The sequence below is a fragment of the Falco rusticolus genome, chromosome 8 (assembly GCF_015220075.1).
Source record: "Falco rusticolus isolate bFalRus1 chromosome 8, bFalRus1.pri, whole genome shotgun sequence".
In the NCBI taxonomy this organism is placed as follows: domain Eukaryota; kingdom Metazoa; phylum Chordata; class Aves; order Falconiformes; family Falconidae; genus Falco; species Falco rusticolus.
Genome location: NC_051194.1, coordinates 30,361,476 through 30,375,756, shown reverse-complemented (window position 1 = coordinate 30,375,756; position 14,281 = coordinate 30,361,476). Strand labels below are relative to the sequence as shown.

General features: G+C 37.4%; 1 protein-coding gene across 7 annotated transcripts in view; it reads right to left on the bottom strand.

The window, feature by feature from the left end:
* NCKAP5 (NCK associated protein 5) overlaps positions 1-14,281 on the bottom strand; it is a 245,047-nt gene that overhangs the window by 78,399 nt on the left and 152,367 nt on the right. For all 7 annotated transcript variants that reach the window (XR_005105773.1, XR_005105772.1, XR_005105774.1 and 4 more), the window contains exon 8: positions 8,669-8,788. Coding sequence is in view for 4 of the 7 variants with exons in the window: in XM_037397642.1 (XP_037253539.1) it covers positions 8,669-8,788 (120 nt within the window). In the remaining 3 variants the exon portion in view is untranslated. The remainder of the gene's footprint in view (positions 1-8,668; positions 8,789-14,281) is intronic.

Genomic DNA, 14,281 nt, shown 5'->3' with positions numbered 1-14,281 from the left:
CAATCCCTTATCTATTGTTATTTGTCTTGTATATACACACTTTTGCATAGTTATCCTTCATTTAAGTTTCAAAGTCTTTAGAAAACAAAAACAAACTACATACTTAGCTCCATTAGTGCAATAAGAATATCTGTAATAATAGTGGTTATACTTCTATACTGCTTTAGAATTTCAATAGTTTTCTACATTATCACAACAAGAAGCAGCCCTGTAAGTCTTTGAATCATTTAATTTTATGCATTCTTTTGGTATTTCATTTGGGAGTTATGGAGTGTGAAATATGCACCATGATGAGAAAACAATTATCTAGTACACCTGTTGTTTGCACGTATTGTATTTAAGCAGGGCTTGCGGTGGCTACTATTTTATTCCACTGTGAAATCCAAAATGGGGAGGCTTTAAAAGTTAACCCAGTAATATGAACTTGCACTTTTATATGTAACATGTAGCTTGTACTTACCACATTGCATACTATGATAACATTAGAATGTCCATGCTAATTTTTACTATCAGAATGTCAGTGAGAATGATTTTTCCATTTACAAAGGAAATCTGAATGACTCTTGTCTTAAATACACCATATATATATATATATATATATAAATGAAATTGTAGACTCCAAAACCAGAAAGGTATCAGACAAGAAAATGGATCTTTTGGTCACAAAACATAAACACACGAGTAACTCCTAGAGTTTTCACTGTACAGTTCATAACCTAGAGTAAAGGCTGCTTCTAACCAGCCTCTATACTTACACTTGACCATTTATGCAGGGATTTACATGGTAAGTTGCTCATACATCTTGCTAATACATTCAGCAAACAGAGCAGGCTCACACAGCATCCAACAGGTGAAGCACTGTTATAGCTTAAATATAACTGCACAGAATAAAAAAGCATTATCTTTTTAATGCTTATTATAAGTTTGAATCACAGAGCAAGTTTGGTAAGGAATACAGCGGAACTACTTCCTTTTTTCTTATATTTATTCCCATACTGATTGTACAGAGTCACAGCAAAACCCATGAAACACATTCTTGTACCTAATGAGTCTGCCCACATATTTGCTTAGGGTTTCAAATGCCATATTGGACTCCTGCCATCATGTTTATCAGCACTGATAATAAGAATTGCGCATAAAATAAACACATATCTATGGTTCATCCAGTGTCAGTTGCATATCTTTCTTTGTCTGAAAAATAGGCAGCAAAATCTTACTTTTGTTAAGGCCCTTCACATCACTACAGCCCCATGGTTTTCTTGACATGTGCTTATTCTGAAAAACTGCCTTCGCCTTTCAGAACAATGCCTATCTATTTCTTCAAAACTTAAATAATAGTGCTCTCCTCAGATATCATTCATAAATACTTCACCAAAGATCACTCGTGGCTTTCCTAAAGGTTATTTGCTCGTTTGATTTACTGGTATCGGTATCACTGTAGCCATTTATTATCATTAGGATAATGGAAAAAGCTCATTTTTATATTTGGTATCTGAAAATTATGAATTTAAAATTGTATCACAAAATGTCATGTTTGCATAGGTATGGAAAGCCTTTCAGTGTTTTTCTTTGGAACCTCTCAAGGCTAGTTAGACATATGAAATTCTAGCAGTTGGGGATAATTTTCTCTTAAAAGCATTATCATTCTCATCAGAACTACATGCCTAGTGAGCTTTAGTAAATGTTTTCTTTTTCTTTGAGAGCAAATTGGTAAGAATTTAGGTGCTGAAATAATGGACAGCAGTCTGACAAGAAGGGAGATCACAAAATGCAAATTATAGATGAAGCACATCTATCAGGTCAGTTGATCTAACTCCCTCAATAATCAAATACTGTTCTCCACTGAGCCTCTAGCTGTGCTTTGTTTGCTTTAGTTTTAAATGTTGTGAGGGATACTGCCCTGCCTCTCCTTTTATACATCATGTCATGATCTATGACAAAAATTTTTGTCATGTTCTTTTACCAGCTTGCATTATCTTTAGATCCAGCAAATCATTTTGGCAAATATTTTATTTAAAGAATGAAAGCTTTATAGTTTCTCCAGTCAGAAAACAGTATGTCAGGATTCCCCCGTTACTAGTGTTACAAGACTGGTGTTCTTGAGGGACAAGAAAAGCCACCCAGCCATTTCACTCAAGGGATCTCACAAAGCTTCTTGGAGGTCTACACAGCACAGATGTGATTTCCATACAAGCGTTAAGTCCCTGTGACTGGAGATGGCCCGTAGAGAGCCACTGCTGTGGATGACATCCAATCTCAGTGCTCTCCCAAATATCTGCTTATCTCAGAGCCTCCTTCCAGAACTGGCTATCAGACACTCAGCCTAATTCTTTCAGGTATTATGCTGCTGCTGTTCATTCAAAACTAGAAGTCATATGGCTTAGGGACGTTTGATGGAGTTTCTTCAGAGGGGGAGGTTTCCTTTCCTTCTCTCATCCCTGAGTTTGGTCACCCATTCATCTAACCAGTAGGCTCTCATGAATACTTTATGTCTGTAATGTTTCTTCAGCATATATTTGGAGCTGCGAACAGGGCAAGTAAGAAATACAGTTTAAGCTGAGATGAAATAGAGATCCAAAGCTTTGTATTTGTCTTCTCAGATGTTATCGGTGTGTGAGGACATGACACTGAAATAGAAAATAGGTACCACTTTACTAAGATAATGCAAGACTGGAAATAATGACATCAGCATCTTCACATGAAGAAATGTTCCTTTAATTTGTTCTTGAAAAATCTCAAAAATCTTTTGAGGGTTCCTTAATAGATCACTATCTTGCCTCCTGATACACAGAAGCACTCTTATTTCTCACTGCTACAAGACTGGATGCTCTTTCTTGGGACAGGATTTTCATGACAGTAATTGTGCACCTTCAGTAGCCTTGATCTGGAGAAAGCGCTCCTGCCGGGCTACGGCCTGAAACCTTTTGAGAACTGCACATAGTGTAAAATCCACAACCTCACTTCTTAGCAAGTGCTCTACTGGCAATGTAATTCCTGGATGAAGTCTGATTTACTAGTTTACACTTAATATATCTCAAACATGCTTTAAACTTATGTGATTACCTTTCTGTCTGTTGATACAGCCCTTGAGGTTGTCGTAACTTTTAAAGTTTTCCACTACTGCTAAAACAATTAGCAGATCTGAAATTATTCTTTCCTTCAAGCCACCAGTCCTGATTCCCAAGTAAGCAAATATCCCTAACAGATACTGCCATGCCCGATTTATATTTATATGTTTATTGAGGAGAAAAGGACAGAGTTTATTCTGGAGCTGGAACTTTTCAGAAGATCTGCAGGTAAGAGTACCCTGACAATCTGACAGATACAAAGGAACAAACGTGAAGTAAGAAAATAAGCAGGTCAATTGAAGGAGTTTCAAAACTTCAAATACAATTTGCTGATCTTGGTCTCAAGTCTGCCTGCTCTCTGAAGAGCCTGGAGGCACACGGCAGGACTAGTAGCTGGCTTCTGTGAGATGGGAAGTATACTGCTGCGCAGCATGTAACAATCCAGTTTATTTAAATATACTTTGGACTGCTGACAAACTGTTTTCTAACAGTGTGTGATGATCTTTAGCTTTAATTTCAAACCCTTAAATTTTCTTTCTGAAATACTTAAAATCTGACTGCTGTAAAGCTATGCAACTTCACTTTTTACCTTCTGCAATTCAGACATCATCATGTCTAACGATGTCTGAACCAGAGGTCAGGCTCTGAGGCAAGATATTCCATCTCCTTTTGTCAGGTATTAGGGCAATTAATTGCCCTCTTTTTCTTCCCATATATAATAATGTCGTTGGTGCAATTTACCCCTTCTTGCTAAGTTGTACAACTGTTTCCATCTACGTATGTACAGCTATGCTCTTATCTCGTATGTCAGAGAATACTTGTCAGGTTATTAAAAGAGCTAATATCAATGCAATTATAAAAAAGTAGTTATTTAAATTGACCTTCTGAGAATTCAGCAGACAGTACTGTAGTGTTCTAGACAAAATTTCAGACATGAAATTAAACAGTGTGGATGGTCCATGAGTAATAAATGAAATTAATCTAGCAAGAGAAACACAAGGAGAAAATAGAGGCTTCAAAAGTCCTTCCTGCTTTGTTCTGGGGTTGATAAACTAGAATTTTTATGATGGAAGTAAAATTGCAATGAAAATATAATTTAGGATCAGAGATATTGTACATCTTATGACTAGAAATATTATTTTATACTTTCCCAACTGTGAAAATGTTATTACTTATTTAATCAAATAAATCAACTCACTGAATGTTGCTACTTGCTACTTTTTAACACCTTTCACTGAAGGTTTCCTGCATGCTGTGACAGCAGCTTTCTGGGTGAAAAGTGAAAGCAAAGCTCCACCCATGAGACCAATTCAGCTAACAAACATGTTGAATTTATGTAAACACAGATACATAATATAAACAAATTATGGGGATATCTATCAGAAGGCAAACTCTTGACCCCTGTTATCCTCAGTAACTTTATACAAGTCATTATTGTTGTAAAAGGAGAATAAGTAGTATCAGAAACAGGTTCAATGTCATTAGTTATATTTTCAAATATGCGCAGAAAGTGAGGGCTAACTAGAAGAAAAAGACCTGTGTCTCAAGGCTGAGCAGTTCTATACCTAATAAAGTCAAAACAAGTTTGTGAGATGCCAACACTAAGAAGCAGAAAAACACTGTAATCTGGTGATTTTAGTAGTTTGAAGTTTCTCTGAAAAAAACACTGCATCATTTAGAAAAAATAAGGCAAAGACACAGTGATATTGACATTAACATTTAAAAATATTTCATAGATGCTATACTATACATGGCCACGGGCAAAGCAGATGTGCTAAGTTTCATTTAAGGCTTCTTATTCGTACTCTTGTATCCTCTCTTTGGATTTGTCTTATTCTTTCAGCAACCTTCTGTGTATCACCTCTACAGATTTCTCTCTTCACTTCCAATCAGTTTTGCTGTACTCAATTTTAAATCTTAGTCTGTCTATTATTCCCAACTATTTCTCTCACTTGCAGATGAAATACAAGGTGGCTCACTAAAGTGGAGTTCCTGGTTTTCTTTCACAAACCCCTCTTGCTATGACAGGCAGAATTTAATCTCTTTTTAGCAACCACATTAGCTGAGGAAAATGAAGGCTACTTGGGCAGAAGCTACTCTTCTGTGCTAGGTTTTAACTAAAACTATTGCTCTTCCTCAGATGGTGCTGAGACAGAAACACTTTTCCAAGGCTTTGTCATTTTAAGAAAGCAGTTTCAGAGAGAAGATTGCCTGAATAAAATAAAATAATAATAAAAAAAAGATGATCAGGCTCCTGGTTCTGTAAATCACACACTTCAGCTAGAAAGAATGTCCCCAGAAAGACAGGATAGCTCTTTAAATCGTCTACAATATCAAAGAGATGGCAAAAAAAGCAACTGAGTTATCTCTTTCTCCTCCTTACATTTTGCATCAGAGACTGCATTTAGTTAATCTTTTCATGACAGGAGTGACATATCCTCTGTGTCGCTCCCTACAAGCAGTAAGCACACCAAAATTTCTAGTAGCAAAGAACTTACATGGCAATATACACAATCACATGCCTCAAGAAAACATGCATATTTCTTTCAATATATTATTAGGCCCTTTGATTTCATAAGTGCTTACACGTCTTGTAAATGCATGAAACTATAATACTTTCAATAAGATTTTTACAGTGAAGGATTCCTGAAGCGGTCATGAAAACCTTACTACATGTTGTTTTTGTTTTTTTTAAATTGGTAGCAATCAGTTTTTCTTTTGAACTGTACGGGAAGCATGAGAAAAACAAAACAGTACCATCGGTATAGTATATGGGCCATTACCTTCCAGTCAAATTCAACACACTTGTATCAATCTTTTCATTGAAAAAAGTGTGAATTATGTGATTTCTAAGAAGACACAAATCATGTATTATTTTTTTAAAATCAAATATACAAACGCCCCTAGGGTGATGGTGAAATCTATTCTAATTTAAAAATTTTTGAAATAAAATAAATCGGTATTTCTGTTGAAATCTGAGATGCCAAGAATGTTTATGGTTTAAAAATAAGCTTAGTCTTTAATATAAGAGTCTTCCAATGTCAATTACAGAGTAATTTGGTTGTAATATACAACCAAATCACAGAGGCTGATATGTAGAAAAGTAACAAATATTATTTATTTTTAGCTTATACCCTCTTCTGAGGCATTCTTTAAAATTTGTAATTGTATTGACTGTGAATACTCCTAGGATGAGATCAGCATTAAATAAATAAAACTGAGCTGTATTGGATCAGCAGGAAAGGTGAAATTAACACCATGTATCCTGCCCCCTCCCCCCCCCCCCCCCCCCCGTATTTGTCCATTCACTTTGATTAGGGTCATGATTTAACAGGAATGTCCTTAACCACATATTTAGTACTCTTCTGTAGTGACAGATTTAAACAAATATTTAGCTATCGCTCTAAATCTGGGATGTATGCATTTCCAAGAAGACATAATCCAAACTGTGCCTCAATTCTACACAGGCACACAACAGTATTTGCTTAATTTCAGGCCTAAGGAAACACCCTTCTTCAGATTTTACATCTCAGGCTGCAAGATCACAAACTACACACCATTTATTCAAGTCTGGAGTACAGTTAGAGGATAAATACATCTCTGGAAACACATGAATTTATTGAGGGGTTTGGGAGCAAAAAATGACATACATGAAGTGTTTTAACAGAAGTTCTTCATTTTCTGATGTACACTGCAACTTGTTCCCTGCTTTTTTTCGCCAGGGGGATTAAAATCTATTGATAGCAAGAGTAGGGATATAACAGTAAATTTCAGGGATATAACAGTCTGGGAGACCTGGACTTTGCAAATGATCTTAATTCTTTTTAATCCTCAGCCAATGAAGACAAAGCAAGTGAAAAGGGCCAGGGAATCTATTACACCTTAGTTCCTGCCAAACTGTGCAGGAACAATGATGTAAAATAGTTTGGATCCCGCAGGAAAACCTGCTAGATCATTTGGTTCTTCCACTTGATGGCAGGTTCATCTCTTCTAACTTCTTTTACAGCTATGACACAATCCAGTTTCAAGGAGCTACAGTCAAAGCCTTGATCCATCTTTTCAGATGCTACCTACCTAATACTTGTGTAACATTCCCAGAATAACCTGACTTTATTGTTGCCACACAAGGATTTGGGAAAAAGAACCGTATCTGTAACAAGGAATGTCCAACATATGACTTCTGTGCAATCTAACCCAATACTAATATAGAGTCGAGTCAGATGCTTTTGAAAAGGGAGGGAGGAGAGGAAGATAAATAAATAAAGACAGACAGACAGACAACAGATAAACCACAAAGAAGGAGCAGGTGATGTAACTGTCAATAGCAGAGGAAGTGAGCAACAAAGGTCTATGCTGTGGTGGGTGTGTCAGAACATCTGAATGGATAAAGATAAATCAGTCCTACACAGCAGTCTATGAAGGATGAACAAGTGGGAAAGAAAGTAGGGGCCAAGGGAGAAGAAACCAGAAGAGCGAAAGTCCTGACCTAGCAATACCTAAATCAACACAAAATCAAGAGACAGAACAAGAACCTGAGGATAACACAAGAACACAGATCCCTGTGATGGTGACCTGGTACCACTGTGCCTGTGCTTTAGTTTCACAATAGGTAAGTACAGCTATTTGACCTCAGTGTGGGGATTCCCTTGCCTTTAAGCACCACTTGGCAAGCAGACCATGTTTCCTCAATGTACAGCCCAAGCTGATGAGAGTTAGCAGCCCTCAGCTGTTGAGCAGCAGTGCAAGGGCCAGATTTTACTTTGCAATACAGATGCACAGCATCAGAGGATTTAAATAAGATACACATTTAATATCACTTACCTAGCTGACATGACCCAAAATTCTCCTCCAAAATGAATGAATTTTTCTCTAATAAGAAATAACCTATATTGCTAAAACCAGAATTTGCCCTATTGTTAGGAACCTGCAAAGTTTTAGTCCTCATTTACTGTTCTCCTAGCTCATGGTCAATTTGTTGGAACTTCTGAAAAGCAATTCTACTTCTAAAAAAGGATGACAAAGCAATGGATTCATTCACAACAATGGACTTTGCCAAATGAAAAGGGATACTGAAAGATCTCTTATTATTCTGGAACGACAAAGTAGCAGGAGATGGGTCAATTGGTTTCTCAGCTATATCCTCCCATAGAACACTGCGGAAAAAAGATCACTCTGTGCCTGTGAAGGGGTACTTAAGTCCTTGTAACACATATGGCAAAAGTTAAATAAATGGGCTGTCTTCTCATAGGAAATTACACTGTTCACCATCAAGCAGAATGTTAAGGAATCCAAGCTTCTCCCCTGCAGAGGGATAATGAACCCATATAATTCCATTTATCATAGTGAAGAAGCGCCTAAAAAAGTAAGTTACTCTGCAGGTGTGTTCCTCTCTCCACATCTGCACATAATGTGTCCATAGCTCATAGGCATACATTTTCAGTTTCAATGGTATCAGATAATAGGTAATGGGTATTCTAATATATTAAATCTATCAACATAATTTCCCCCTTATTGACATAACCTTTAAAAGAAGAAAAACAGTTTTAAATTGTAAGAAATATAAAGCTCATAGCTTGCTTCCTGCAAAGGCCATTTCCTACCTGAAGAAGAAGGTCAGAAGCTGGTTTGACTTTTTGCTGGAAAAGCACACTTAATGTTCGATTCTGTTGTTCCAAATCAAAAACTCTCATTTTCAGCTTTATACATTCCTCCCTCAGATCCTGTAGCACAAGGGAAAATAGGAAGATTAGAAAGCAGGTAACCAAAGCACTTAAAAAGCTCTAAGTAAAGTCACATACTAAGAAGAAATGCATATACCACTTTTAAAATAGTACAAATCAGAAAAATGTGCTCCTTCACTTTCTCTGGTTGTTTGATCATCACATGATAACATCAAAAAAATTATTGTATCGAGAAACAGTAGTTACCTGACACTTCCTTTTGGAGTTTTCTGTCAGTATAATAAAGTGACTTTGCTAGCAATGTGTTTCATTTTCCAGTTGATGCAAAGCTGAAAGCAGCAATTAAGATATGAATATTGTAATAAGCATAAGCTATACCAAACTAGGAAGAAGTTCAAAGTGGTACTGTGCCTTCAAGGTACTCCTCTGAAGTCTGATCACCTCCTTGCTTTTTCTGGAATAATCAAGTCAGCATTGCTGGCTGGCATATTGTGTATGGTCTGTACCTTCCCCACTGTAACTTGCCACAGATGTGGGCTAGGCCATAGTAAGATGTTGGTGCCCCACATTACCCATGTGGTACTATGATCCTGGCTGAGATTTCCAACACAAGGTACCAAAAAGCCTTAAAGCAGGCCATTAGAAGCAGAGGTGGAGTGTAAAACCTCTGTATCTTAAGGCAAAGGACATCACTGCTGAAGACGCAGGTCTGTTAGTCAAGTCAGGTTCATCATGAACAAGCCATTAATGGCCTTCAGATACAGCAAATTTCCATCTATCTATCTACAATGTAAGACCAGCTTTTCCTGGCCACTTGAAGGAATAAAGATTCTATCAGAAAAAGGATTTTGGAGAGAGAGCAGAATCTGACAGCCTTTCAGCATAATTTGTGCTGAAATTATTGTGTCCATTCTGAGGCAGAGCTTCATCAATTAGGAAGAGCAGTCTCCTAATAAAGACTACATACTAAAATAATAAGCTGCAGCCATATTTAGCTTCATTTTTTTTTTAAAATTAAATCTCCAAAATACTTTCCCATATTCCTTTAAATTTAGGACAGTTGCTGCACTGTGGTATGCCCAGCAGATACTACTTTCCACCATATGAAGGTGGATCAAGAGGCCTTTGGATGCCCACATGGCATCCCTTCAATACCACTATCAATATGATGACCTGGCTTTAGGAGAAGACAACTCAGAGGAAGAAACTGTAGTCAAATGTAGCTGAAATTCTTGCCTACAGTTGGTCTAGTCTCTGCTGTAACCAGCACTGAGGTTATAAGAGGTAAATACACAATAAAATAAGCTCATCTTGAGACTTTCAGAGAACTGTAATCAGCTTTTTATGCATATAGTAAGTATTAGATTATATAATACCACTGGAAGAATGCAGTTATTTTCTCTTGATAGTTTCTTAGTATTTTTTTTATGTGGCTGTCAAGTGGCTCTTCCATTAAAATTGCTAGAATCTTCCAACATGACTCCCCAAAACTCTTGAGTTCGGTGTTTTGAAAACCCCTAAAGCTTTGATTTCTATAAGTGAGACATTTTATCTCTGGTCTTGCACAAGGCACACTCTATTAGGAAACCACAGACATCTAAGTCCATCATTATCTGCCCTTCACTAATAATCACAGAATTTAAAACAGAGCCTTAGCTGTTAGAACAGTGTTTAGCATTTCAATGCTACTAAGTGCACAGAAAGGAAAAAAATGTGGAAAAAATTTAAATCTTAGCAATGTCTCTGCTCAAAATCTTATCAGTTTTAAAACAGTAAGATTTATGTTTCAAACTTTAGACTTTCTGTAAAAAGGGAAATATAAAGTAGTAGATTACCCACCCAGATGCTATAAACCGTGCCAATGGTAATGCCACACATAGCCCTGAGGAGAAATGAGGCACATAAGGGTAGCAGTATTCTGGTAAAATAAAGTCTGAGTTTAGAAAGCTGAAGTCCTAAAATTACCAATTAATACAACTACCAAATGTCTGAAGCATGTAAACCCTCTCCTGCGGGCAAAATGACCAGCTATTAATATAGTAATCTCTGAAATATCTAAGGTATTCCTATAGTCTTGCTACAGTAATATTCGAGCACCTCTCTATTCTTAAATTTCCCTTCAGTATGAGACTTACTCTTTTCCAAAATGGGATTCAGTGCCCTCACTAGAGGTTCCAGAAGTATGCTGCTCTTCCCCTGAAGATACTTCTTCTAACATTTAATTATTTTATTTTTTTATTTCATTGACGAAAATGAAGAAGAAATAATTTTCATGTAGAACTCAAGAGTAAAAAGTATTCTCCTGAATACTGTCTTGTGGAGGAGGGTAATATGCAAAGAGCAGATACACAGCATCACAAAATAATTTCATTAAGTGCTGTAACTCAAATTTCAAACTGCTGATCCAGGACTTATACGGGGGAAAAAAAATAATACAGTTCCCAGCACTCCTATCATCTCACGTGATATGAGAAGTCTTTGGGTAGGAGGATAAAGAAAGGATGCTACCAGTATCAAAGCATACAGGTTTGACTCAGATAATTTTGTTGTTTTTCTGACTTCTTAAATTTCCCAGAAGTAAAATTTTCTATTAGTAAGTGGTAGAAAATCCATATAATTTTGCTACATAGAATTGTGAAATTTTGCTGTGTGGCTAACTCAGAACAAATCTCAATTTCATATAGTTTCTCCATAGTCACAGTAAAAAAAAGCCTCTCATATTAGAGAAATTCTATATGTATTGTAACAAATTATATACTTGAAAAGTGCACATTTAAGATTGTAATTCCATTTCAAGGTTTCAGTGACATTTGATAAATCACTCAAGCTTTGCTCACTCAATTTGTGTCACTAGAAACTCTCGGTGGAATCACAGTCTTTCCACATACTGGTGAGTACACAGTGCTTTATTTGTTACATTACAGCATGTACTTAATTTAAACAAAAATTAGTCCTTAAGGGACAATTTCAAATTCACAGCAAAGCCTAAGCAATCTACGTTACCGTACAAAATCACTCTCCTCCATTTTCTGAAAGCTCTCAGCTTTTCTTCATGTCTCACTATGCCCCAGAGGTGTGTTATCTCACTGTGGCATGACTGGCTCTGTCTTACTGCTTAGCTGCATGACAGTAGATTTATCTGTTTACTAGTTACTATTTGGATTCTGATATCTACCTATTTGGGACTGGTGTGAGGAGTCCAATTTCCTCTTCATTGTATGCTATTGTGTGCCTGTCTTTTCTTATAAAAGGACTTATATGAGTGGTGTCAGGAGCACTGTAACAGTTAATATTCATTAGCATTTAGAAGAGTATTCTCTTTCTCTATGGATATTAAATTAGCTGTTATTACTCAATAATAGGTAAGCAGCTGTTAAATCCCATCGATACTAAGTAAATCACTTCATTAAATGTATTCAAATCTGTTTTTATTGTATCCATATGAACTCCTTGATTCCTATGGGTTTGGGAGGATTCATTACTGAGCAAGTATGTAGTCGGCAAAATGTCTGACGCCTTTGCAAAGGGACTCGGGAAACTCCTCTCTTCATTTAGGAAACAACCATAGTATTCCCAACTAGATATTAATATATTGAGATTAACCCTCTGCTAAATATTTAATCACATATAGTTTTATATTACAAAATATAGATGAGGTTTTTGTGTATATTAATACAAGAAAATGCCTCCATTTCCATTTAAGCTGTACAGAAACACAGATTGGGGATTTTTTTTTTAAAACAGTTAATGTTTCTAAAATGTGTTACAGGAATAGCTCTGCAGACTGCAGTCCTCTGATGATACACAGCACATGTATACAGAGTACAGGAAGAGTAATACAGCACAGCTAGCAACAGCACAAGCTTCCTCTTATGTTGTGGTTTGCACAAATCACCTCCAAGCTACAGCACTTCCAATCGCTGTAAAGCAACATCCCTCTTCTAGAGTAAAAGGCTTTGTAGTGCATCAAAAAAACATGGGACTGAACAATGACACTTTCAACCCTACCCTGTGGTAAGAGCTGCATGGCTGTTTGGTGGCTGCAGCTGTCAGATGAAGAGATTCAGGGAATGTTATTATACTTCTGGATTTCTGATATTAGCTTGGGCCACAGGAATGTGTTATCTATATAAGGGGCAACCGCACCCTCCAGAGTCTTGCATCACTCACCTACAGGTCACCAGGACATCTCTTGTCTTCCAAGCAGGATACCCAAGAGCAGACTTAATGGAGTCAGAACACCTCCCTGCGTATCTTTTAATCCATCCAGAATGTCATAAAATTGATTCACCAAAAATCTGCCCAGTAAGGAGCTGAAAAGGGTATCCAGCCTTCTCCCTGATATGCATGCAGGTGGCCAAATGCAACCTTCTGCACCTATTTACTTACATTCACTTAGGTGCAGATGGTTATGGGTGCAGATGTTCGTCTATCCTGCTGTCAGGGCACATTCCCCACTTCTAGGAGTTTAGCTGGCGGAGTTCAAGGTCATCTTGTTCACACCTGAGCTGTGCAGCAGGCACTCTGCAGCTACACCTGCACCCAGCCTCCTACCTCCTTGGTCCTGAGCAGCCTCCTGACACCCTGGCTTGGCTTTGCTCAGACCTGCCTCCTCCTCACGGACTGGCCCAGCAAACACAGGACTGAGGCTGACCCTTATCACTGCCTCCAGGCCTGGCCTTGACACTTGGTGCTCAGCACCCTGTGTGCCCTGCTGTCACCCTTGGTCCTGCTCATCCCCTTTGTGGGGGGCACTCTGAATGATGTTCTGCTGTTCTGAATGATGTCCATTATGGAGGCTTTGGAGCCTGTCACCAAAATCTATTTCAGTACTTCACTACATTTGCATCTAGAAAGCTTTTGGGCATGTGGCAGAGGTTTCTCATTATCTTAACTTGGTGTTTCTTGCTGCATTTTAAGAACATTATTTCTTGTCCTGTCATTCAGCGTAGACAAAACAGTTTATATTCTTCTTAGCACTATCTGCACTAAAAGACTGTATTTATGTCTCTTTCAGACTAGTCTTTTTAAAGCTAAATGATCCAAAGCATTTTAATAATGCCACATTCATCAAGTGGTCTAGATCTCACAAAGGATCATTTCATGAATATTGAAAGGTTCATAGCTTATTATTACAGATCTTCATGTTTTGCTTGAAAAAACCACCCCCCCCCCCAACCCCAACCAAATGAAATCACGGAACCATGTTCAACTCAAAGACAACTTTTTTTGTAAAATTGTCCTACCAGTTATTCCCTGCCCTCTCTGGGCAGCTGATTATTTCTGCTTATTTGTATTACCTTGTTTTGCTTCCTGTTTAATTTCATCTTACTTTTTTCCCAGATTACTTCTTCATTTTAGCAAGATAATTTTTAATTTTACTCCTCCCACTAGGTTCTGTCTGAAACAACCATAGTTCATATCCAACCATTTGGAGCATGAATGGAAATGTCAAACATTACTTGATCCAGAACAGACCTTTACACAAGCCATAATGAATCTTCTCATTCTGCCAGGTTTGCAGTCACTCCA